The 25660-nt window shown below is 37.3% G+C and overlaps 2 protein-coding genes across 2 annotated transcripts in view; one reads left to right on the top strand and one right to left on the bottom strand.

Annotated features, from left to right (window-relative positions):
• LOC111513839 (dehydrogenase/reductase SDR family member 4) overlaps nucleotides 1–24555 on the bottom strand; it is a 57864-nt gene extending 33309 nt beyond the window's left edge. The window contains 2 exon segments of the mRNA XM_074172403.1: nucleotides 463–584; nucleotides 24419–24555. The gene's annotated coding sequence lies outside the window, so the exon portion shown is untranslated.
• On the top strand, nucleotides 17529–20137 carry LOC141481210 (uncharacterized). Its single transcript, XM_074172406.1, has 2 exons — nucleotides 17529–18152; nucleotides 19344–20137. Exons 1-2 carry the CDS (start codon nucleotides 18068–18070, stop codon nucleotides 19610–19612), a joined length of 354 nt encoding a protein of 117 aa, XP_074028507.1. The 5' UTR covers nucleotides 17529–18067; the 3' UTR covers nucleotides 19613–20137.
• Nucleotides 24556–25660: the final 1105 nt, after the last annotated feature.

The following is a 25660-nucleotide window of genomic DNA, read 5'->3' as shown; positions in this document are numbered from 1 at the left end:
TGAATAAAGACGTTTAATTATTATTATTATTTCAAAGTTTCCATGATTTGAAATCAAAATCATATGTTTATGTTCTGTTCAAATTTAATTAAACGGATTATTGTATCACTGAACAATTCCAAAAAAAAAGTTTATTCATCAAATAGATAAGAACGCACTTGTTATTTAATAAACTTTTAGGGGGGCTGCAACAAATATTAGAAGGGTTTTATAGCTTAGAAATGAACATTTCATATACTTCATATGATTTTCTTTTTCATAGTGTACTACTATAGTACTAGTCAAGCCCCGTTATTTCATACCCATATTGAGGTAGTTGTGAAATGATAACTAATTCGCCATTTTGTAGCTGCAGCCATCTTGAATTTCTATCTTTTTCAAAGTGCACTGCTATTGTACTAGTCAAGCCTATATATATATATATATATATATATATATATATATATATATATATATATACACGTTCAGATAGGAGAGTGACTAGAAGATGACAGCACGACCAGCTGTCGAAAGCGCTCGCAGATACTCCAATAGAAGTTATTGAACTTCAAATCCTTTTTGTAACTTACATTGATAGTAAAATACTGAAAATAAAGGAAAAATTAAAAATTAGTTGCATCATCCAATATATATATATATATATATATATATATATATATATATATATATATATATATATATATATATGTATATATATATATATATATATATATATATATATATATATATATATATATATATATGGTGAAAGAGTCCACGCATGCTCTCGGTATGAAATTTGGGATAGACAAATATGAAAAGAGGACGATGCGGGGACTACAAGAGAGAATGTACACCTCGTAGATGGAAGCATCCTTCACCATCTGAATGCCGGAGAGACGTATACTTACTCGGGGGTAAAACAACACCAACTCACAAGAGGTAACAGCCCGAGGCAAGTATCGACACAAACTCCGACAGATCTAGCCATCGGAACTGTCGGGAAAGAAAAAAGTTGCTGCAACAAATATTCTTGCCATTCGAATCTTATTCTACCAATTTGGAGTAGTGAAGTGGACTGTATGAACTAGAAGTAAAGATCCAAAAAATGATGCATCTCCATAGGAGTTTGCATCCCAAATCATCCGTTCCACTGTTATACTTTCCCCGACAACAGGGAGGCCGTGGACTTTTGACTTTGGAGTGTACATGATAGAATTGCACTGAATGTAGCCTGTAAAGTCAAGAGTTCAGATCCCCTTCTCTGCATTTTTCTTTAGAGCAGATGCCCGAGCAGATGGTAAATTCGGTTTAATTTTCGCCAGTGAACGAGGTGATCGCAACTCTGAATCCGTTCAGCAAAAGGCCCATATAAAAGCCGTATAGATCACATCACACACACACACACACACACTTATCACAAGGATAAGCCAACAACAACATTGAAGACCTTGGCTTATCAAAGGGCCTGACTTTCGCTTTCCTCAGGTCGAGTGGGCTGAAGTCGGAAACTGAGGGGTTCATCATGGCCTGCCAGGATGGTGTCTTCAACACTGCGTCGCGTGATGGGTATAGACTGCATGGATGCACAGACCGCGGCCCGCCGGTCAAATACTGGTGGCCCGCCGACAGCAAAAATAATACTCTCGTACATTCGAAGAATATTTAATTCTATTCCAGAATAAAACCAAAAAAAAAAAATATGTTCGAAAAGTAATTTGAATATTGCGCGCGCGCTATTTGAATCTAGCGCCCAAAAATGCTAAGTCAAGTAACATCGCTTGCCGCCCTAATATAAAGTTCAAAATAGTAGAAGTAGAGAAATCAAGAATTTTCTAGCGGGGTGTGAGCAAGCGAGATAGCAATAGTCCCGAATTCCGGATTGCTCGCGTAGGTACGAGTAGATACATGAAGCTTCCAGAGTAGCATGCGCGGTATAAAAGCCACGCTTACCGCAGCGACCGACAGTTCGGTTTTAATTTGAGTGAAATGTCAACAGAAAGAAATAAGCGCGAAAATACAAAGCGAAGTAATAAGTGATTGAGAATAAGTGCAGTTTAATAGTGTTTTGGGGAGGCAATAGTTCTAGTGTAGATTTTAACTCGACTAGCCGGTGTCATATATTTTGATCCACATTCAACGTAGATTTCCTGTTAACCCGTCAAGTGCCGTGTATAATTGTGTTGTGAAATCGTATGTAAAACTCTGTTATTAATAAGTGTTTCCCTACCTATTTAATCGATTTTAATCAAATTTAACTTTAATGTTGGCCAAATATTAAAATAAAACAATGAAATTACTATTTTTATCAGAATTTCTCTAACTGTAATAATTACGTCATTATTTCAGATATAAAATCTGTATGAAAATCTTAAAATTTCTGGGGAATTTAATCAATTATTTTTGATAATTTAAAAAAGAATGGGTAATTTAAGTAGATACTGTAATTGTTTTCAGGTGCTGTGTTAATCCTAGCCAGGATTAGAACGCAACTTGGAGAAGCCAGGACCTAGTAAAAAACGTAAGGTTAAAGATGAAAATCGGCAGTTTCAAGAAATTTGGACTGAGAAATACTTTTTTATATGGTCGCATAACAAAGTCGTTTGTTTAATTTGCAAGAATTCTGTTGCGATTGCAAAGGAATATAATGTAAAAAGGCACTATGAAACGCAGCATCCTTCTTTTACCAAGTTTACTGTCGAATTAAGAAAGCAAAAAATGCTGTTTTTAAAACGGGAGCTTATTGGTCAATAAGCTATGTTTACAAAACCCATTCAAGATTCAGAAACAGCTACAGAAGTTAGTTATGAAATTTGTCGATGGGGCGGCTTCGCTTTGCTATAGTCGCCCCTTCAATGATGGCGATTTGTAAAAGAATGCATAGAAATTGCGCTATGAAAATGTGTCCAGAAGCAGCAAAAATGTTTGAGAAAATTCAACTGAATCGTATGACTATCCAAAGACGAATTATGTCTTTGTCAGGTAATATTGCGGAACAAGTAACACAACACAACAAAAAAATATTTTTTGAATGTTTCCTACACTAAATTAGTCAATTTCTACTAATTTTGGGGTGATAAAAACGAAAATAACAATGAAAAATTTTTATTAGCTCTGGTTTTTGAGATACACAGTGAAAGTACATAAAACAATATTGTTATGTTTCTTTTAGAATATTTTAGGTACAAAATTAATAAAAAAAACATTATTCTTAGTGTTTTGACAAATAAAAGAAGTTTGTACCACCAAATTTCAATTAAGTCCATCCGATTCATTGTAAGATCGCTGTCGTTTAGCTTGTCTTTTATAAAACACTTCTGGAGCATCCCTACACACAGACCAGCAGTAGTCTGCAAGCATTGCTTCATTCCAACGGCCCTGATATCTCTGTTCCATTAAGGCAATGTCTTGATGGAATCTTTCTCCATGTTCGTCACTCACAGCTCCACAGTTTTGTGGGAAGAAATTAAGATGAGAGTGAAGAAAATGAATTTTTAAGGACATGTTGCATCCAAGTTGGTGGTAAGCTTGAAGAAGCTCTTAAACCAATGCTGTGAAGTTATTATCTCTTTTGTTACCTAAAAACCCATGTACAACCCCCTTAAATGCTTCCCAGGCTCTTTTTTCATTTCCTGTTAAAATCATGTCAAAAGCAGGATCATTTACGATTTCACGGATTTGAGGCCCAATAAAGATGCCTTCCTTGACTTTAGCATCACTCAACCTGGGAAACTTTGCTCTCAAGTACTTAAAAGCTTGTCCTTCCTGGTCCATGGCCTTCACAAAGTTTTTCATTAGTCCCAACTTAATATGAAATAGGGGAAGGAGAACATCCTTAGGATCTACAAGAGGCTCGTAAACTACATTTTTCTCATTAGGGTTTAGGTCTCGTGTAGGCCAGTTCATTTTTTTATAGTGAGATTTTATATCCCGACTGTCCCACAGACACAAAAAACAACAGTACTTGGTGAACCCTAATTGCATTCCTAGGAGTATAGCAATGACTTTCAGATCACCACAGATGTACCACTTGTGTTGTTCATATTTGATTGATTGGAGAAGTGTTTTCATATTTATATACGTTTCCTTCATGTGAACTGCATGACCTATAGGAATAGAGGGTAGCTGATTTCCATTATGCAGAAGTACAGCTTTTAAGCTTAGTTTTGAAGAGTCTATAAACAGTCTCCATTCAGATGGAGTGTGATCCAAATTCAAGCAGTCCATCAAACCATTAACATCAGAACAAACTACGAGGTTTTCTTTTTTCTCAAAAAAAGGAAGCAAATCTTTTTGACGCTGTCTGTACTGAGATATTTTCACATCATGTTTTAGAAGATTGCACTGTTGTAGTCTTGACCCTAACAGCTCAGCCTTTTCCTTAGACAAGCGAAGATCTCTTATAAGGTCACTCAACTCTGCTTGACTAATTCTGTGCGGATCACTAGACCTATCGCTTACCTCAAAATCAGGGTCATAGGATGTAGAAGGATGGGTTGCTCCTTCTAAACAGTCTTCATCACCTTCCTCTAAAATTTCATAGTTTTGGGGTGGAGAAGGGACTGGCAAATTGTCTGAGTGTGGTACAGGCCGAAGAGCAGATGGGAGATTAGGGTATTTAACCGTTCCTCTTTTCTTCATAGATAAACCTTGCTTAATGGGAAGAGTTAAGCAGAAATAACAGTCGTCTGTATGATTGGTAGGCTCACGCCAAACCATAGGTACTGCAAAAGCCATTGCCCGGTTTTTATTTTTCAGCCACTCTCGCAATATGACGGAACAAGAATTACAACATTTGGATGAGTGTTCAAAAACTGATTTGGACTTATCAAATTATCGGGAGTTGCGACTGACGGTGCTCCTTCGATGATTGGTGTCAATTCCGGGCTAGTTACTTTGCTGAAAAAGCATCTTCAAGGAAAAAACATAAACGCTGAAGATCTCATGCAGTTTCACTGCATTATACACCAAGAAACCCTCTGTTCTAAAAAAAATGAATTTCAAAATGTCATGAAAGTGGTAGTTTCGACTGTAAATTTCATAAAATCACGAGGACTCAATCACAGACAATTCAAACAATTCCTTGATGACATCGAAAGCGAATACGGAGATTTACTGTATTATATAGAAGTAAGGTGGCTAAGCCGTGGATTGACACTGGAACGATTTCTAAATTTAATAGAAGAAATTGGAATCTTTCTGGCGGAAAAGCAAAGGGATGTCCCGGAACTTAAAAATCCTGATTGGTTGTGTGATTTGGCTTTTTCAGTTGACATTACAAATCATTTGAATGTCTTGAACACACGGCTTCAAGGCAAAAATCAACTGATATCTCAGCTCTACGCTCATGTATCATCCTTTCAATGCAAGCTGACACTTTTCAGATCACAATTGAATTCTGGAAATTACAATCATTTTCCGAATTATAAGAAAATGGCTGAAAAATTCAACAAAACTGATTCAATCTTTTCAAGATAGATTTTTGGAGTTTAAAAAATTGAAACCTCTGTTGGACATATTCAGCAATCCTTTCACGATTTCAGTTGAAAATGCGCCAGAATCAATGCAGTTAGAAATTATCGACATTCAAAACGATCAAGATTTACGCAACAAATTTAACGAAGGAGACTTGCTGAACTTTTACCGCTGCATTGATAAAAATATGTACGAAAAGTTGCGTATAAACGCTCTGAAATGTGCCAGCTTATTTAGTTCTACCTATACCGGGTGTCCCACATTTTATGTGACAGGCAATATCTGGTTTGTTGAAGGAGATACACAAAAATATTTCATACAAAAGTTTTAGGAGTTCATGAGAGCTATATTTTGATATAACTTTTAAAAATATAGGGAATTTGGTGTAGGTGCTACATACCAAAATTCCATTTTTTAAAATAGAACGCCCTGTATATCATTACATATTCAGATGCTACGTTGAATTCTGATATCATTTCATGTTTGGTTTTTGAAATTCGGTTACGGCGTTGTTGAGTTATTGCTTAAAATGTAAAGTCTTGAGAACGACTATTATTTTTTTAAATATCTCATACAATTATTCTCTCTGCATCAGATCACATGAAAATTAGTCAAAATTTTGGGTGTTCGAAGTAATGGTTTCAATTTTGAGTTGTGGAATTCAGTCAGGAATCATTTTGAATATGAAACAATTGCGAAAACAAATCTTTAATTAATAACAATGTAAATAATATAACTTGATAAATCATTTCATAAGAATGGTAGGTACCTAGAAATAAGTCATAAAAATTGTTCAAAGTGATGCCCATTAGATATTATACAGGCTTCGAAACGTCGAATCACTTCTCTCGCACAAGTCGCTCTTATAATATCAGGCGTAATATCACTGCACGCTAGCCGAATTTTCATTTTCAGATCATCCACATTCAAAGGGGGAGTAGTGAAAACAATATCTTTTAAATAACCCCATAGGAAAAAATCAAGCGGTGATAAATCTGGGGAACGAGCCGGCCACCGAATTGGACCCTTATTACTAATCCATCTATTTGGGTAAGTTCTATCCAGATATTCAGTAACAACCTGTGAATTGTGAGGAGGAGCACCATCTTGTTGCCACCAAATTCCTTGTCGTTCTGCTATGGGAATATCTTCCATCAACTGGATCAAATCATTTTCTAGAAAATGTAAATATCGCAATCCATTGAGATTTTCATTGAAAAAGTAAGGTCCTTTGATGCGGCCATTGAACAATCCACACCATACATTAATACCCCAAGTAGTTTGAAAATTACTTTCGCGGACCCAGTGGGGATTTTCTTCAGACCAATAGTGACTGTTATGTCGATTCACAACTCCATTATTGTGGAATCGCGATTCATCGCTCCACAAAATTTGACTGAATATGTTAGGAATTTCATGTAGTATTACCTGAATACAAGTAATGAATTCAAGTCGTCGTTCAAAGTCCGTGGGTTTCAAACCTTGTACCAACTGAATTTTGAATGGGTGCGGTATTTATTTTCTTTCAGAATTCTCTGTACATTAGATTTACTCACACCGACTTCTTCTGCAAGAGTACGGATAGAAACATGTATATGAATAATAATATAAGCAAACACATTGATCTCTAAATCTTCAGTTCTAACAGATCTCGTATGATGACGATGCTTTATAGTTGAAGGAAATGACCCAGTTCGCAATTCTTCTACAACTCTCGAAAAAGTCATTCGTGACGGAATGGGTCTGTCTGGAAAACGTTCTTGGTATAGACGTTGTGCTTGACGGCAGTTTTTCTGACATTCCCCAAAAATTAATAACATATCAATGCAATCACTTGGACTAAACGCGAAAGGCATACTGGAGTTTTCGCACAAAGAACACAGTTACGGTTTTGCAAAGAATCACTGAATCGAACTGACAAGTAGATACAATTCAACAACATTTGTTACTATGGCATCAACAAGCATAAGCTACTTGATGAAATTATGCAATATAAAGCAATTCACCCTCAAGTTAGTCACATTCTCAAGAATTTCAATATTATATTCAACTGATATCGATATCGTATCGTAGAGGTGAGAATAATGGTTTGTATTCAGTAGTAGTCTAGTTCAATTTAATAAAAGATATAGACTGGATTCGTGTACGAGTAAATAAGTTTTTTTGAAACTTTATATTTAAGGAAAAGTGCAATAACTCAACAATGCCGTAACCGAATTTCAAAAACCAAACATGAAATGATATCAGAATTCAACGTAGCATCTGAATATGTAATAATATATAGGGCGTTCTATTTTAAAAAATGGAATTTTGGTCTGTAGCACCTACACCAAACATCCTGTATATTTAAAAATTATATCAAAATATAGCTCTCATGAACTCCTAAAACTTTTGTATGAACCATTTCTGTGTATCTCTTTCAACAAACCAGATATTGCCTGTCACATAAAATGTGGGACATCCGGTATATGTGAACAAACTTTTTCAATACTAAATAATAATAAAACAAAAAATCGAAACCGCCTTGCAAATGAAAGTTTGGAAGCAGTTTTACGTGTTATTACAAGTAAATTTGAGCCAAATATAAAAAAGATTGTAAGCACTATGCAGTGCCACGCTTCAAATTAATAAATCCTTTTTGAATTTTAATAAATTATTATCAATTCTTTATTGTCTTTAATTACCTATACTTCTGGCGGCCGGCCCGCCATCAGTTCATGATTTGCCCGAGTGGCCCCTAGTCTTCATAAGTCTGTGCAACCATGATCTATATCCATCGACATAACGCGGCACTAAGAGTGCTTTATTACCACCTACGGCACTATTACGGTATCAACTAGACACCGGTGTTGTCCTATGCTCCAGGGGATATTGAATCCGTTGTGGGGACCAAGATGGACTTGGTGAATTGATGCCCTCTTTACTCTCGAATCTCAAAATCATACCGACTTGTCGCACTGCGCTTGCTCAGGGCACATGATTCACGGACCCAATCATCACTCACCCCACGGCCTGGGGAGTCATCATTGGTTGATAATGCTGGCGCGCCCTAATTTCCGTACTTAGTTCATTTCTTTTCAGATTTGTGAAAAATATGTTTTCTATTCAGAAATTGTGATCTATTTTCCCAAGACAAGATCGCGTTCTATAATAATAATAATAATATCATTTATTAATGAAATGAGAGAGAGAGAATGTATACAGCAAATACAATTTTTTTTTGCATAAATGATACCTACCCGGTAAGTGAGCAAACACTTGTTTCGAGGTAAAATTACCTTACTTAAATAAATAGAAAAATATATTCAATCCAATACAATAATATTACGAAGAAAACATCACAATTAAAAACATATATAGAAATGACAGTGTAATACAAAAAGCAAACACAATAATGAGAACATTTATACAGTAACTAATTTTTTTTTGCATAGTTTTGACAATAAATGCAACTCTGATGTTCTCAACAACACAATTTGGAAAAGTATTTTTCAGGTTACGGGACATGTCCTAATGCACTTCATTAATACATCCGTAGCAACTGGTGAAATACCGCTTCAACTAAAAATGAGTACCATAGTTCCAGTACCAAAAAGCAGTATAATTCATGACCCTAGTAACTATGGTCCTATAAATACTCTACCACCCTTGAAAAAAAAATTAGAAGTGTTCGTTTATGAACAGTTCAGCACATTTATTAATGATAATAATTTACTAATGGACTACCAATCAGGTTTCAGATCAAATTATTCATGTGAGACTGCTTTGCAACTGACAATAACAAAGTGGAAGTCTTTGATAGACGAAAATATATTTATAGTTGCAGTGTTTTCGAAACAATTGATATCGATATCCTGTTGATTAAACTGCAGTATTATGGAATTCATGGGATATTTTTAAAATGGTTTGATAATTACCTGAAAGGTCATTCTCAAATAACCCAAGGTGAATAATGTAATCTTCAGTAAAAAAAATGTAACCACCGGCATTCCCCAGGGCAATGTCCAAGGACCCTTGCTATTCATTCTTTATTTGAATGATATCAATTTTGTTCAACACTATGCATTAATTTTTTTGCTGAGGATACTCTCGTAGTCTGAACTGGATTAGGTCATAGAGAAAATGAACAAATGTTTGGAATTTTTTTGAATAAGCTCAAATTAAATACTCTCAAAACCAAGGCCATGATAATAACTTCAAAATACAAATATAGCCAAATCAACATAAATATATCAATATATAATGAAAACATTGAAATAGTGCAAAAAAATAAAATATCTTGGCTTCAAAATAGATAACTTTATCACTTTCAAAAGTCATTTCAATTACATTCATAGCGAAATAAGTAAAAAAAATTCTTTCTTTTACGAATACGCCAACAATTATCGTTCTCTACATCTATAACGGTCTAAAAACTATAATCCAACCATAGTTTGAATATTGTCCAAGTTCACTGTCGTTACTAGATTCTAACAGTGTTGCAGCATTACAAAAATTGCAGAATCCAAATCATTCTCAAATCCAAAAAATTCCACTCTCATTGATACAATGTTAGTTGTATTGAACTGGAATCCATTAAAAACCCGATTATATTATTTTTCGATGATTTTTATTTATAAAATGTTGAAAGGACCGTCACCTTCTTATTTTAATCAAGTTATCACATTCAATAGTCAAAATCACAATTACCAGACCAGAGGAAGTTCAAACTTTCGTGTAAATAGAACCAATTACAAAAAACCATGAATTCTTTATTTCACAAAGGATTGATTCAATATAAATAATCTACTCATTCATATCAAGGATAGTGCAACACTGACTTCATTCAAATTCAATCTTCTGGGGTACCTGTATCAATGAAAAATAACCTTCATCATGTATTATTGTTTCACAAACTATTGTATTTAGTAATTGCAAATGATGTTCGTTCATTTAATCGAATAATTATGTAATAGTTATTATCAGAATTTTTATATATTAGGATTTCTATTTCAAATAAGATTTTCAAATAAGATTTGATCTCAAATCTGTCTGTGTGTCTGATTAAAAACTGTTATTTCGTTAACCAGCTGTCACACCATTACGAATGTCAACCCTCAGAAGTCGAAACATTTGCGAGGTCTAACGAGGTCTTATCTTTTAACGTGTGATTCCTAACACGGGTTGGACGATAGCAAGTGAAAATCGATCGTTCCCTAGGGCTTGAACCAGCGACCAACACGGCGGTCGATTTGAGTGAGTGAACAAAGCACCCACGTCGAACCGAACGGCTACCGTCCGTCCAAAGTTCAGAAACACCTAAGATTACATAAATAAACACATTTGTAACTTTAATAAATTGTTTTTTTTTCAATTAATTTTACCGAAACTCACAAAATTCCCAAAACAGGAGCAAAACGATATGATAGTCTTGGATTCCGGGGTGTCCAATATAATCTGTCGCGAAACAAAACTGTTTTTGAATTTTGCGAGCTCCAGTACAAGGACCGCCCACTCAGAATGAACATTGAGAAAACATGGAAAAACGTTGGTTTTCCCAGGATATTTCAGATTATTTTTGAAAATTAAGGTGTGAAATATCGTTTCCTAAGCGTTAGAAAAATCTTTTGCAAGATTAGTAGCCTTCACCAATTTTTTAAATAAGAAAAAAGTCGATTTTATGAAAAATGGCTCTCTCAGTTATCTAGATAGGGAAATGGTGCTTTCTTCAAAGAATTATCGATATAGATTCTTGGCAGCTTTTGATTGATACCTCGATCACGTTACCAGTCTCGCGATTCAATTTTTATTAGCATTTTTATTTTGAAAAATATTATAGTAGCAGAGCGGTACTTCTACTTCAAAGACCAACGCCTGCATAAAAACAGGTCGTAAACACTGGCAAATGCATACGAAATGAGTTTTTTTCGTTGTGCAAACATTATAATCTAGGTCAGGCAAATCGTATGATTTTTGCGATCGCCGCTTGGTCGAGATAAGCGCGGAAGAGAGTTCGCTTATTTTGTATAAATATACAAACGTCCGAGCAAAATTAGTTAGTTGACTTTTGAACATAGAATCAGTAACAGCCGTCTTAAAGAACTCGAAGATTACTAAAGTTGCTCATGCTCAGGTACCCTGTGGAAACCAAACGGTGATAACTAAGCAGCGGTATATCGAGCTTAAATTTGAGAGGGTCAAGACATCATCAGTTACGTCCTTCGAGCGAACGACTCAACCTAACCGTTGGGACCTTCCAGGATTACGATACCTTTCTACCTTATCCTGCGAGCGGCCCTCATCCTAGGGTGCTGTTCAACCGTTAGGTTCCTTGTTCCTAAATCACTAGCTCAGTTCACCCTGTAGGCCTTGGATAGAAAAGCTGTTTCGCGATCCAAGGGTGAACTTAAAAATATTAGATTACCGTGAATCCTTCCCTCTGACTCATCAGAGTCATTTTAGGGAAACTAAAATGCAGACTAGGGCAAGACAAGCGCGAGCGCAACTTGCAGAAAATACACCAGTACCACATCGTGAGACCACAAGTTTCGGTCGAACCATTTTCCCGTCAGACACGGTTAGCTGCCTGAGTGCGACTTCGACGAACAGACGCGGGACCCCTCAGGAATCTGTCTTCGCGAGAAGCAGGAATTCAATACTCCCCAGCGAAGCAGCATTTTCCAGGAGCAAAATGGAATGATTTTCCAGGAGGAAAACAACGTCTAAGAACGTCAGGCGACGTCCCTTCGAGAAACTGGACATCATCATCGAGGAGATGCTCCAGCCAGGACGCAGAGCGAACCCCAATTACAGCTTCCCGCAATGCTACTTATGCGAGTACGCGAGTGACGGCGACAACCGGAAGGATTTTTCCTTCCGAAACCGAGAATTCTGCCTGAATGCGAGTCATTGACGCACCCTACGGAGGTGTTACCCATTTATGTGGTAACCCCAAGCCCAAGGATACACAGGGTGTACAGCTATCCTGTGGAATCCGAAAAACCGAGAGAAATATTGCCATTGTCAAACCCGACAAGAGATTCATGCCATAATAGACAAGACTTTCGAAACAGGAAAAGTCTCGAAGGAAAAAACGCCGGACAGAACTTTTGAAACAGGGAAAGTTTCGAGAGACACAGCGACGGACAAGACTTTCGAAACACTAATATTTTCGAAAGATATCGCGACGGACAAGACTTTCGAAACATGAAAAGTTTCGAAAATACCGGCGAAAGGGGATTGGAGAACGACGTAGAACAGGTCGTCCGACGCCAGGCATCGAGATGCCCCCAGGGGAGAACTCTTAGTGATCCCTGGGAGAAGAAGGGTAGGTTGCGCGCAGGAGCGCCGCGTATCCGTTTCCAGCTGGAAACTGGCGTCTTATCGCACGAGCTAGGGGATGGTGGAATGCCAGGGGGCCACCCTGAAGCCGAGAGAGGCTTCATGGTGGCGGGGCTTTCATGTCGGGGCCAGTACCTCCACCAACCCCAATTCCTCGACGAAGAGCTATGTGAGGCATGCCAACTTCCCGTCGTACCCAGGCAGGAGCTGAGTCCTGAAATCCCTAAGGCTCAGGTCAGGGAGGCCAGCCGGCCGCAACGACGAAGGGTAAATGTAGCAAACGGGAGTGACGCTGTGGGACACCCCCAGCCCAACCAACCTCATTTCACCCCTGCGGGGGACAAACGGTTTTGCAAAGATTTAAAAATAGTGAAATATAATAATGAAAGTTTTTTGTTTTGATTTTGAAACCGGTAGATAGATAAATTTGCTATCATAACCTGCCTTAAATATATTCTAAATAAAATATTGTTAAAATTACAAGCATTCTATCTTAAGGGAATTGTAGTAATATGGTCCTTTCTCAGGACAAGAGAAAATGAAAGAAACTGAAGGTTTAGGTTTCAATGTTTAATAATAATAGGAACTTTCTAGCTCGTTTCTCCTTCATTTATTTTCTGAAATGAATTTTAGCAGCGCTGTCACCAGATGCAGATTTCTCCGCATCAAATTTTTAATATTAAGGCAGGTCCGAAAAAGCTGGAGGGTTCGTGCCGATCGCACGAAGTGTCGTGAAACAAAACTAGTTTGAAATTTCACGAGCTCCAGTACAAGGACCGCCCACTCAGAATGAATATTAAGAAAATGTGGAAAAACACTGGTTTTCCCAAGATATTTCAGCTTAGTTTCGAAAATTAAGATGTGAAATGTCGTTTCCTAAGCGAATCTTTTGCAAGATTATTAGCCTTCGCAAATTGTTAAATAGGGAAAAAGCTGATTTTATGGAAAATTGCTTTTTCAGTTAGCTAGATAGGGAAATCGTGCTTTCCTCAAAGAAGCATCGATAGAGTTTCTTAGTAGTTATCGTTTGACACCTCGATCACGTTTCCAGTGCTCGTGGTTCAATTTTTATTAGCATTTGAGTTTGAAAAATATAACATTTTTCAAACGCATATTTTTATAAGAAGGAATAGGAATATCGAGACGCGGCATAAGACTTTTTGTCTTAGGATGCTGAGTTCTATATGAAATCAAGGAAAACGAAAATTCAGGTTTTTCGTGATTTTCCGAAGATTTCCGAGTGAGGCTGAAGACTGTTAGATTTCATTTATCGTACAACGCAAATTGAGGAAGCGAAACGATACACGAAAAGAATGAGACAGAAACAGCGGCATATAGACGTCAATGGAAATTAGCAGAGCGGTATTCCCACTTCAAAGCCCAGCGCCTGCATAAAAACAGGTCGTAAACGCTGGCAAATCCATACGAAATGAGTTTTTTTCGTTGTGGAACTATTGAAAGTAGGTCAGGCAGGATCGCACGGCTTTTGCGATCGCTGGTTGGCTGAAAGTGGCGCGGAAGAGAGCCCGTTTATTTAGAGCCGTTACACATGGGACTGATGGTCAGTCCTGTTCATCCGCGAGGGCCATTATATTAAATACGACATTTCACATGTACAGCGCACTGTCAGTTCGTAGTTTCGTCCACCGGAGCCTACGTCGAGCCCGTGCGCACAGCGTATGGTACGCATCAGGACGAGCTATTGTTCATATGAGATTTAACACACGTATTCTGATGGTCAGTTGCGTACAAAATCGCAGTTGAATACACTGTTGTACTTATTTTTAGAGCCGTTACACATGGGACTGATGGTCAGTCCTGATGATCAGTCGTGATGGTACGCAACGCAAAACGGATGCTTTTCACATGTTGCGTATGAAACAGTTTGAAATATGTATCTGAAGCGCGCGGAACGACGCGCTGTTGCCGCTTTGTGCATTAAACGATTATTAGAGCGAAGAACAAAAAGGAAAAACAGAACAATGTGGGTGCATCCAATTTGTGAAAAAAGACTTCTCCAAGGTGCATTTATGACGCTCTATTCAAATTTAAGAAACGACGAACACAAGTTTTTTAATTATTTCCGAATGTCAAGCAGAACGTTTGATGAATTGCACAATAAATTAGAAAATTCCTTGACGTTTTCTAACCAGATAAGAATTTCAATTTTTTCTGTGGAGAGGCTTTGCGTGGCTTTGAGGTAAGTAAAAGTTTTTAAATTGTTACAAACTCTAAATTAAATTTTTATTTATACAGCATATAATATTAACACAAAAAAGTAATTGTAAACTTTACTACATGTTGTATTCGTCTATGTTAGTCTGTATTAGTTGCAATAAAGATGGTCGAACATAGTCTTCATTGGACGATGCTGGTGATGGTGTTGGTACAGATGTTGTAGACGAAGCCCTCGAGTAGTTTTCACGGAAATGTATTTGTTGATACTGTTCAAAGTTGTCATATGGAGGTCTGTCTTGCATACGTGACATATTGTAGAACTGCTGATCTGTATAATATGATGGGTGCCTATTAGTTTACTGTGGCACATTTGGGTTTGCAAAATCAAATTTAGGTACATTTTTTATTTCCATCATTATACGAAGTACTTCTGAACGAAATTGTAATTTTTTATTAATATCAAAACTGTTTGGCGTTGGCAGTAAAGACTCAAAAAATGCCCATGTCACCATCGTCGTCAGATTTCTTCATATTGTCAATAAAAGCTATTAATTTATCATCAATATTTTTATTTTTTATTGCTTTTTGTAGACCAGATCCAGATGACTTTGTAGGTCTGGAAGCTATTGAATATGCTCTTGTAGGACGTTCTGTAGCTCCAGTCTCTGATTCGCCAGAACTATCACGTGTCTCTTCCTCGTCTGTATTGGTACAGTCGAAATTCGTTTCAGTAGAATTTAACTCCATGACTTGATCCAAAAATTTTAAATTGTCATAGAAAATATATGTTTTATATTTTTTTGCCGCCTGTCCAGACTTAGTATGTTTCACTTTATTGCGGTCTCTTCTGTATGCATCTCGGGCTGTTCTCCATCTCTTTTGCACGACTTGTACTGAAAATAAAAACATTTATTTACTTGGTCATTCAAACGTGCTACAGTATTTTTATTTTTATAGTGAAATTAACACTTTGTTGTAGGTATCTCGCAAGTGGAAACACATTTACCGATTTGCACTATACCTATAGACTAGGCATCTCTACAATTAGTAACATAGTGGAGCAGGTGTGTTACAAAATTTGGGAATTTATAGGACCTGAAAGCTTACCCGAACCTACAACTGAAAAGTGGCTTGAAATGGCATATAATTTCATTACATATGCCAATTTCCCAAACTGTATTGGAGCTGTTGATGGGGAGTTATGAAACCCATCAACAGCGCCTCAAATTTCTTCAACTATAAAAAGTATTTTTCAGTCGTGCTTTTAGCAATTTGTGAAGCTAATTATTGCTTTACGTACATTGATATCGGCCCTTATGGAAAATTTGCTGACTCTAATATATTTGTAAACAGCACATTTTGGAAAAGAGTTGAACAACTACCACTACCAGGAAATAATAAACCACTACCTTTTGTACTTGTAGGGGATGATGCGTTTCCGTTGTCTCCGCATTTAATGCGTGCGTATGCGAGAAAAAATTCAAATAACAAAAAGAAAATTTTCAACTATAGGCTTACAAGAGCAAGACGATTTATTGAATGTGCTTTTGGTAGTTTAACCAACAAATGGCGTATTTTCCATATACCCCTTAATGTTTCTCAGCGCCTTTGCAAAAAAATTATAAAATCATGCTGCGTACTGCATAATTATGTATGTTTAAGAGATGGATATAAATTTCAACACACCTTGTGAATGAAAGGCGTATACAATAATAATCAAAATGATGCACCTCTAATAAATAGGCAGGGTTTCTCCATACGAGATGAGTTTGCTAATTATTTCATTAGCCCACATGGTAAAGTTTCTTGGCAAGACTCAAAAATATAATAATTAAATTTACAAACTTATTTTGCATTTTTAACTGTTAATTAGTTTATTACTAACTATTATTATTAACTGCTATTTAAGTTAGTGACCATTATGAATATTATACCTTATTGATCACTAAATTAAATTAAATACATTGTTTTTTATAGGTAGGTATAGTAAAAACTGTACAAATACGAGACGAAATAAACAATATTAATAACAACTTTTTATATCTACTTACCCGCTTCCCGTTGTTTGGCTTCTGTCATATTATCATAGTTCGATACTACCACAGCGGCCACAGCCGCAAATGCCTTATTTTACATGTCACGATCTTTGTAATGTTCATTTGAGCTGTCCCAAATACATCTTTTTTCTTCAATAAGACTGATAAGAATTTCTGTGTCTATCCGTAACTCGTTTTTCGCCATCATGCTTTTAAAAATAAGTACAACAGTGTATTCAACTGCGATTTTGTACGCAACTGACCATCAGGATACGTGTGTTAAATCTCATATGAACAATAGCTCGTCCTGATGCGTACCATACGCTGTGCGCACGGGCTCGACGTAGGCTCCGGCGGACGAAACTACGAACTGACAGTACGCTGTACATGTGAAATGTCGTATTTAATATAATGGCCCTCGCGGATGAACAGGACTGACCATCAGTCCCATGTGTAACGGCTCTTAAAAGCACGATGGCGAAAAACGAGTTATAGATAGACACAGAAATTCTTATCAGTCTTATTGAAGAAAAAAGATGTATTTGGGACAGCTCAAATGAACATTACAGAGATCGTGACAAACTTAAATTGTATGTTAACTTCAAACAACAGAAATATATACAAATTATTATACAATCATCTAATAAGATGCAAAATTAAAGTATGAATGATTGATTGTAAATATAGTTATGATACTACTAACAATATATTCAAATGTAAACAGAAATTGAATCATATTATGTTCAAACGCATTGAAAAAAAAATCTATATAAAATTAAAAAAAAAAATTAGCAAAAAAAAATAATAATAAGGGAACCAAAAATATGAAACAAATCAAGAAAAAACACTTATTTGAAAATAAAAATAAAAAAAATCAAAATGCAAAAACAAAAAGAAAAGAAAAAAAAATACAAAAACAAACAGAAATGAAAATTCAAAAAGCAAAAAACGAGGGAAAAAATCTATGTTTGAGCTACTACTCAATGTTACTTTCAAATAGTTTTTCATTAAAACAGTCTGGCTAATTGGTTCTCCCAAAGCCAAAAAATTTTAAACCACACACACACAAAGATCGTGACATGAAAAATAACGCATTTGCGGCTGTGGCCGCTGTGGTAGTACCGAACTATGATAATATGACAGAAGCCAAACAACGGGAAGCGGGTAAGTAGATATAAAAAGTTGTTATTAATGTTGTTTATTTCGTCTCGTATTTGTACAGTTTTTACTATACCTACCTATAAATAACAATGTATTTAATTTAATTTAGTGATCAATAAGGTATAATATTCATAATGGTTACTAACTTAAATAGCAGTTAATAATAATAGTTAGTTATAAAATAATTAACAGTTAAAAATGCAAAATAAGTTTTTAAATTTAATTATTATATTTTTGAGTCTTGCCAAGAAACTTTACCATGTGGGCTAATGAAATAATTAGCAAACTCATCTCGTATGGAGAAACCTTGCCTATTTATTAGAGGTGCATCATTTTGATTATTATTGTATACGCCTTTCAGTGACAAGGTGTGTTGAAATTTATATCCATCTCTTAAACATACATAATTATGCAGTACGCAGCATGATTTTATAATTTTTTTGCAAAGGCGCTGAGAAACATTAAGGGGTCTATGGAAAATACGCCATTTGTTGGTTAAACTACCAAAAGCACATTCAATAAATCGTCTTGCTCTTGTAAGCCTATAGTTGAAAATTTTTTTTTTGTAATTTGAATTTTTTCTCGCATACGCACGCATTAAATGCGGAGACAACGGAAACGCATCATTCCCTACAAGTACAAAAGGTAGTGGTTTATTATTTCCTGGTAGTGGAGCATCTTCTGGCAAATTTATCGAATTTTGTTGAACTCTTTTCCAAAATGTGCTGTTTACAAATATATTAGAGTCAGCAAATTTTCCATAAGCGCCGATATCAATGTACATAAAGCAATAATTAGCGTCACAAATTGCTAAAAGCACGACTGAAAAATTATAGTTATATTTGAAGAAGTTTGAGGCGCTGTTGATGGGTTTTATAACTCGTATATGTTTCCCATCAACAGCTCCAATACAGTTTGGGAAATTGGCATATGTATTGAAATTATATGCGATTTCAAGCCACTTTTCAGTTGGAGGTTCAGTAAGCTTTCAAGTCCTATAAATTCCCAAATTTTGTCACACACCTGCTCCACTATGTTACTAATTGTAGAGATGCCTAGTCTGTAGGTATAGTGCAAATCGGTAAATGTGTTTCCACTTGCGAGATACCTACAACAAAGTGTTAATTTCACTATGAAAATAAAAATACTGTAGCACGTTTGAATGACCAAGTAAATAAATGTTTTTATTTTCAGTACAAGTCGTGCAAAAGAGATGGAGAACAGCCCGAGATGCATACAGAAGAGACCGCAATAAAGTGAAAAATACTAAGTCTGGACAGGCGGCAAAAAAATATAAAACATATATTTTCTATGACAATTTAAAATTTTTGGATCAAGTCATGGAGTTAAATTCTACTGAAACGAATTTTGACTGTACCAATAAGACTTGGATGAGACACGTGATAGTTCTGGCGAATCAGAGACTGGAGCTACAGAACGTCCTACAAGAGCAGATTCAATAGCTTCCAGAGCTACAAAGTCATCTGGATCTTGTCTACAAAAAGCAATAAAAAATCAAAATATTGATGATAAATAAATAGCTTTTATTGACGATATGAAGAAATCTGACGACGATGGTGACATGGCATTTTTTGAGTCTTTACTGCCAACGCTAAACAGTTTTGATATTGATAAAAAATTACAATTTCGTTCAGAAGTACTTCGTATAATGATGGAAATAAAAAATGTACCTAAATTTGATTTTGCAAACCCAAATGTGCCACAGTATACTAATAGGCACCCATCATACCATACAGATCAGCAGTTCTACAATATGTCACGTATGCAAGACAGACCTCCATATGACAACTTTGAACAGCATCAACAAATACATTTCCGTGAAAACTACTCGAGGGCTTCGTCTACAACATCTGTACCAACACCATCACCAGCATCGTCCAATGAAGATCATCGTTATTGCAACTAACACAGACTAACATAGACGAATACAACATGTAGTAAAGTTTACAATTACTTTTTTGTATTAATATTATATGCTGTATAAATAAAAATTTATTTTAGAGTTTGTAACAATTTAAAAACTTTTACTTACCTCAAAGCCACGCAAAGCCTCTCCACAGAAGAAATTGAAATTCTTATCTGGTTAGAAAACGTCAAGGAATTTTCTAATTTATTGTGCAATTCATCAAACGTTCTGCTTGACATTCGGAAATAATTAAAAAACTTGTGTTCGTCGTTTCTTAAATTTGAATAGAGCGTCATAAATGTACCTTGGAGAAGTCTTTTTTCATAAATTGGATGCACCCACATTGTTCTGTTTTTCCTTTTTGTTCTTCTCTCAAATAATCGTTTAATGCACAAAGCGGTAACAGCGCGTCGTTCCGCGCGCTTCAGATACATATTTCAAACTGTTTCATACGCAACATATGAAAAGCATCCGTTTTGCGTTGCGTACCATCACGACTGATCATCAGGACTGACCATCAGTCCCATGTGTAACGGCTCTTAGGATAAATATACGGAGTTCCAAGTCACGATAGTTAGTCGAAGTTCGAACAGTGAGCAAGTAACAACGATCTTAAATATTCGAAGATATTTCAAAAGTTTGAAGTTGCGGTTGGATTTTCTTGAAAGAATTCGAGTCTCTGGTTCTTTTCAGAACTAATAGAGACACAGCACAATACAGGAGTCGTTAGGGATCTGCGGTTACCATTAAATTGGAGAATTGGAAGAATTTTCACCGGAATTAGGAATCTCTAGGACCGATAGAGAGTAAATCAGGACAGACCAGTGGCTGGACATTTATTCGAAGGATCCTAGGATTGCGGACACTTTGGAATTCACTAGAGCTGATACTGGAGCAGATTATTGGGTGGATATTTATTGCAGTGCACATAACCATACCTTACGTTTGTCCAGGTTCCTTTTGGCCCTCCGCCAGAGGAAAGCAGCCCAAATCCTGCAAAGGAAGAGCAGGTCCCTACTAAAGTTGCCCGGTCTCACCCCACCCGATCACCTTGCGGTGTTAAAGATCGAGGTGTTTCAAGATTAAACTCGGGAGGGTCAAGACATCATTAGTTACGTCCTTCGGGCGAACGACTCAACCTAACCGTTGGGACCTTCCAGGATTGCGATACCCTTCTATCTAATCCTGCGAGCGGCCCTCATCCTAGGTGCTCCCTGTTCCCAAATCACTAGCTCAGTTCACCCTGTAGGCCTTGGATAGGAAAGTAGCTTTCGCGATTCAAGGGTGAACTTAAAATCATCCTAATATGACTCTGACTATTTCCTCGTCAGAGTCATATTAGGGAATTTGAAATCGAAATGCAGACTAGGGCAAAACACGCGCGAGCGCAACTTGCCGAAAATACATCAGTGCCAAATCGCGAGACCACAATTTTTGGTCAAACCAATTTCTTGTCAGACATTTTTAGCCGCCTGAGTGCGACTCCGACGAGTCGACAAGGAACCCCCCTGGAATCTGGTTTCACAGGAAACAGTATTCCTAGAACTCCGGTAGGATCAGCCAGTCTGAGGCTAGGTTCTACTCACCGTACTCTTTCAGCAAACGAGGACATCAGTGCCTCTCCCTTGGTCGCAGAGCGACAAACCGTGGGCATTGGTGGTTTTTCGGCAAGCCGAATAATTCGAGAATTCGACAAGTCTCAAAGAACAAAGCTGTCCTCAAATCGCGATAAAACAACGCGAAATAGCATGTTTGAATTAAACCGCATTAGGGAAAATAAAACTCCGGCGATGAGAAGGATTGATCTATTACATGCGGAAGTAGAACGTCAGGAGACGTTGCTACAAGAAACTGGACACCATCCCCGAGGAGATGCACCAGCCAGACCGCAAAGCGAACCCCAATTAGGGCTTCGCGCGATGCTATCTATGCGAGTACGATCCCCTATGCTGAGATCGGCTCCGAAACTACGAAATTCGCAATTTTGTTCCCAACCGGAACAAAAAGCAGAAATCGAAGATTTTTGCCGACGGCGACAACCGGAAGGAGCTTTCCCTCCGAAACCGAGAGTTCTGCCTGAATGCGAGCATTTGAGGCATACTACGGAGGTGTTACCCACTTATATGGTAACCCCGAGTCCCAGAATACACAGGGTGTACAGCCATCCTGTGGAAAGGGAAATTGTAAGAGAAACTAGGCCATTGTCAACCACGTTTAGAGGATCATGCCATAGCAGACAGGAATTCCGAAACAACGAATGTTTCGATGAAAGAACCACCGGACAGGACTTTCGAAACAACGCAAGTTTGGAGAGGCGCGGTGAAGGACAGCGTCTTCAAAGCAAAGAAGGCTTTGGAGATGCTGGCAATGCGGAATTTGAACCAAGCGTCGAAGCAAAGGTCGTCCGACGCCAGGCATCGCGATGCCCCCAGGTCGGAGCATTTAGCGATCCCTGGGAGGAGAGGGGTGCTTTGCGCACAGGGGCGCCTCGCACTTCGTTCGAGCCGGATACTGACGACCTAGCGGAAGCGCTAGGGGGTGGAGGAATGCCAGGGAGTCACCCTGAAGCCGAGAGAGGCTTGGGGGTGGCCTCATGGCGGGGTCAGTATCTCCAAAAGGAGTTCTACATTCCACAGGAGCGAACCGAAGCAAACCAACCTCCCGTCGTACTCAGACAGGAACTGAGTCCCAAAATCCCTGGGGCTCTGGTGTGGGAGGCCAGCCGGCCGTTACGGCGAAGGGTACGTGAGGTCGGCGGGGGCGGAGTCTTAGGACACGCCCCCTCGAAGCAACCCGACCGAGACCGTTCCGGAGGACAGAAGGTCGGTCTTTTTGAAATCTGATCATTTGGTATACTTACTTATATTCTCTCTCATTATGTGGTTTCAGAACTGAATTTTAATCTCAATCGAAATGCTTTTCACTCCCTATTCTCTTCTCGATAGATTGGCAAAAGGTCTCTTATTTGTTTTTGATCTCTTAACTTCATCTTACTCTACTAGGATGGTATTTTTCTCAGTCCAAGAGAAAATGAAAGTCCAAAGTTTAGAATATAAAGTATAATAAGTAGAAAAACGACTCCATGGACAAAATAAAAACAACGTGTAAAATATTATATGAAAGGAAAATATTAAATTCTATAAAATGAAAGAAACTAGAACAAAGAAAATGCCGCCCCTTTTACCATGCTATTTACTATTAATCTAACCTGTTGAATAATTACAAATGCGCCAACTCGGTACAAAATACTCTTAGTTTTACTTTTACTTTAGGGAGAGTGGTGTTATAACTTCAAATTTTCGCCCCTTTTCTGTAATTTTATTATCAACTTTGGCTAAACAATCAGCACTAGGAACCCCACAATATATAATATCTTTGCAAATAGGAAGTGGACTCAGACAAAATAAAATCTGAACTCTTTTTAAACATCAACTGGTTAGTAAAAAACATAACAAACACTCACATAACGCCTCTTTGGGTGATTCATGGTCAACCATCGGTTCCGTTGACCTGGTGTGTTTTCAACACCAACACTTTGATTTCGAACTCCCCTGTACCCATCATCGGTTTATGATTTCACTACCGATTTTACTTAAATTTCGCACCACGCGGGGTTCTCATCCCTCAGTCTCGAAGGCTGAGGGATGAGACCCCCGATCTCGTCTCGACGAGATCCGGTGACCGACCTTTTCTGTCTCGCCAGAAACTCCCAAGCCCTCGCGTCAGCTACGCTATCTACAAAAACCTCATATCAGCGTTTTTTCAACCTTCCCAAGTGTATGATCATCGGCAGGATGCAATACATTTATTTGTCTAGTCTAAGTAAATTTTAAATGACCACAACGACGCTCGAAGGTCCGACAGTCATAAAGTAATTCAGCGCTTTTTCAACTGGAAAAATATCGACACCGATGAAACGGGTGATCGACCTCGATCTCAATGAATAAAATAATATTTTATGTTACTCTCGCAATGGCCGTTATTACACAATCATCTCGTACACCTTTCCCCTACTCTGGAAAAAATAACGAATTGAATGATCTCAATCATAATCACCCACTCAAATTTATTGAAATGGCATTTGGTAACTACACTGTTGCAAAAGAAATTGAAGTTCAAAACATTTGAATACCAGTAACTCAAGTTATTTGGGAGATAGTATATCGCTTTCAGACCCTTTAGCGATCTTGGTCACGAGGTCTACTTACAAAATATTTTAAATGATAAATCACTAGAGATTCTGATTCTCTTCGGTAATTGGTTCTCAGATAAATTAAAAATAAATACATTCCAATTCACAAATCAATGAACCACCTTGCTTTTTTTTAATACGATCACTTACTTTCAGATAGCTAACAACGTAAATTGCTTAATTCAACAATTTTCAGCCACAACACAATAAATTTCACAGAGACCACTTCTTTACATCATATAACGACTTGGCAAACATCTAGTAGTTGTGCCTCTGAAGTCTAGATATTGGATGGATTCGCCCCACTTCGCCCCAGCGGAGTGGGGCGAATTGAAACGAGGTATTCCTGTAAAAAACATCGTGTTAGTGTTAGTACAGTAAGCGGAGAAATTTTTGTGTGTGGTAAACTGTGAGTTATCTGTTTTCTTTCAAGTAGTATTTGTCTCCTCAGCGCGGTCGCCAAAATTGTTGATAAAATTCTTTTTAAGAGATTCATTCGCCTTGAAGATAGGCTGAAACTTATACCGGAGGAACAATTCAGATTAAAAAAAGGGAGAAACGTAACCTCCCATGCCGCCGCATATGATAAAAATCATATATTCGTAAATGACTGGCAGGTCTTTTCAGGTGAGGATGAATGGAGCTAGAACCTGTGAATATCCGATAGAGGCAATGGTCTCACAGGGGTTGTGCTTGTCCCCCCCACCTGTACTCGCTATATACGAGTGATTTTCCTAGTGCTTGATAACGAATATGGCCATGTATGTGAATGATACCTACTGCAATATATGCCCATTCGTTTTCGAGCAAGGTTGCAAATAAGCAAATTCAGACTCAGATTCAGATTCAGATATTCCTCAGCACATTTAACACAGAACTCGTGAACTTTCGAAAGAAATTCATTAAGGTAAAATTTTCGAAAAACTACGAACAGGAATAAAAGGATTTAGGAGCAGGAGTCCGCGAGATACCTGGGAGTGGCACTGGACAGGCGAATGAATTTAAATAAATATACAGCGTGACTCACGGTCGATGGTAGGTTAGACGTTTCTGGAAAACGCAAAGCATGATTTTTCTGAAAATTTCACCTGTCACATTTCCTTACCTGTCCTATCGATCTAAAATATTTTCAGCATTGCGGCGTTGCCACTTCCATCAAAAAGTCTTAGCAACTTTATTTTTTTTAAATGGAACACCCCGTATATTAATACATTTTTGGAATCGCTCTGGTATTTTAATACTTTTTTGTTAATAATGTCCTATACCTATCTCTATCTGTTTTCTATTTTATGACTATTTGTGTTAAATATGGTCCAAAACAAAGCCTTAATTGAAATTAAGTACATCAGTACTCTCAATTCATGAAAAGTTGATATTTTGAAGATAGTTTGT

This window comes from Leptinotarsa decemlineata, unplaced genomic scaffold (assembly GCF_025532065.1).
Source record: "Leptinotarsa decemlineata unplaced genomic scaffold, Ldec_3_MD MMD2_tig00000090_RagTag_RagTag, whole genome shotgun sequence".
Lineage (NCBI taxonomy): Eukaryota > Metazoa > Arthropoda > Insecta > Coleoptera > Chrysomelidae > Leptinotarsa > Leptinotarsa decemlineata.
The sequence above is the reverse complement of the archived record's forward strand: the minus strand, read 5'-3'. Positions and strand labels throughout refer to the sequence as shown.

What these genes read in the sequence shown, in the direction of transcription:
- LOC141481210 (XM_074172406.1), top strand. Translation starts at nt 18,068, where the DNA reads ATGAAAAATAACGCATTTGCGGCTGTGGCCGCTGTGGTAGTACCGAAC. An exon ending in AGCCAAACAACGGGAAGCGG is followed by an intron (nt 18,153 to 19,343) that starts GTAAGTAGATAT and finishes TTTTATTTTCAG; the next exon opens with TACAAGTCGTGCAAAAGAGA.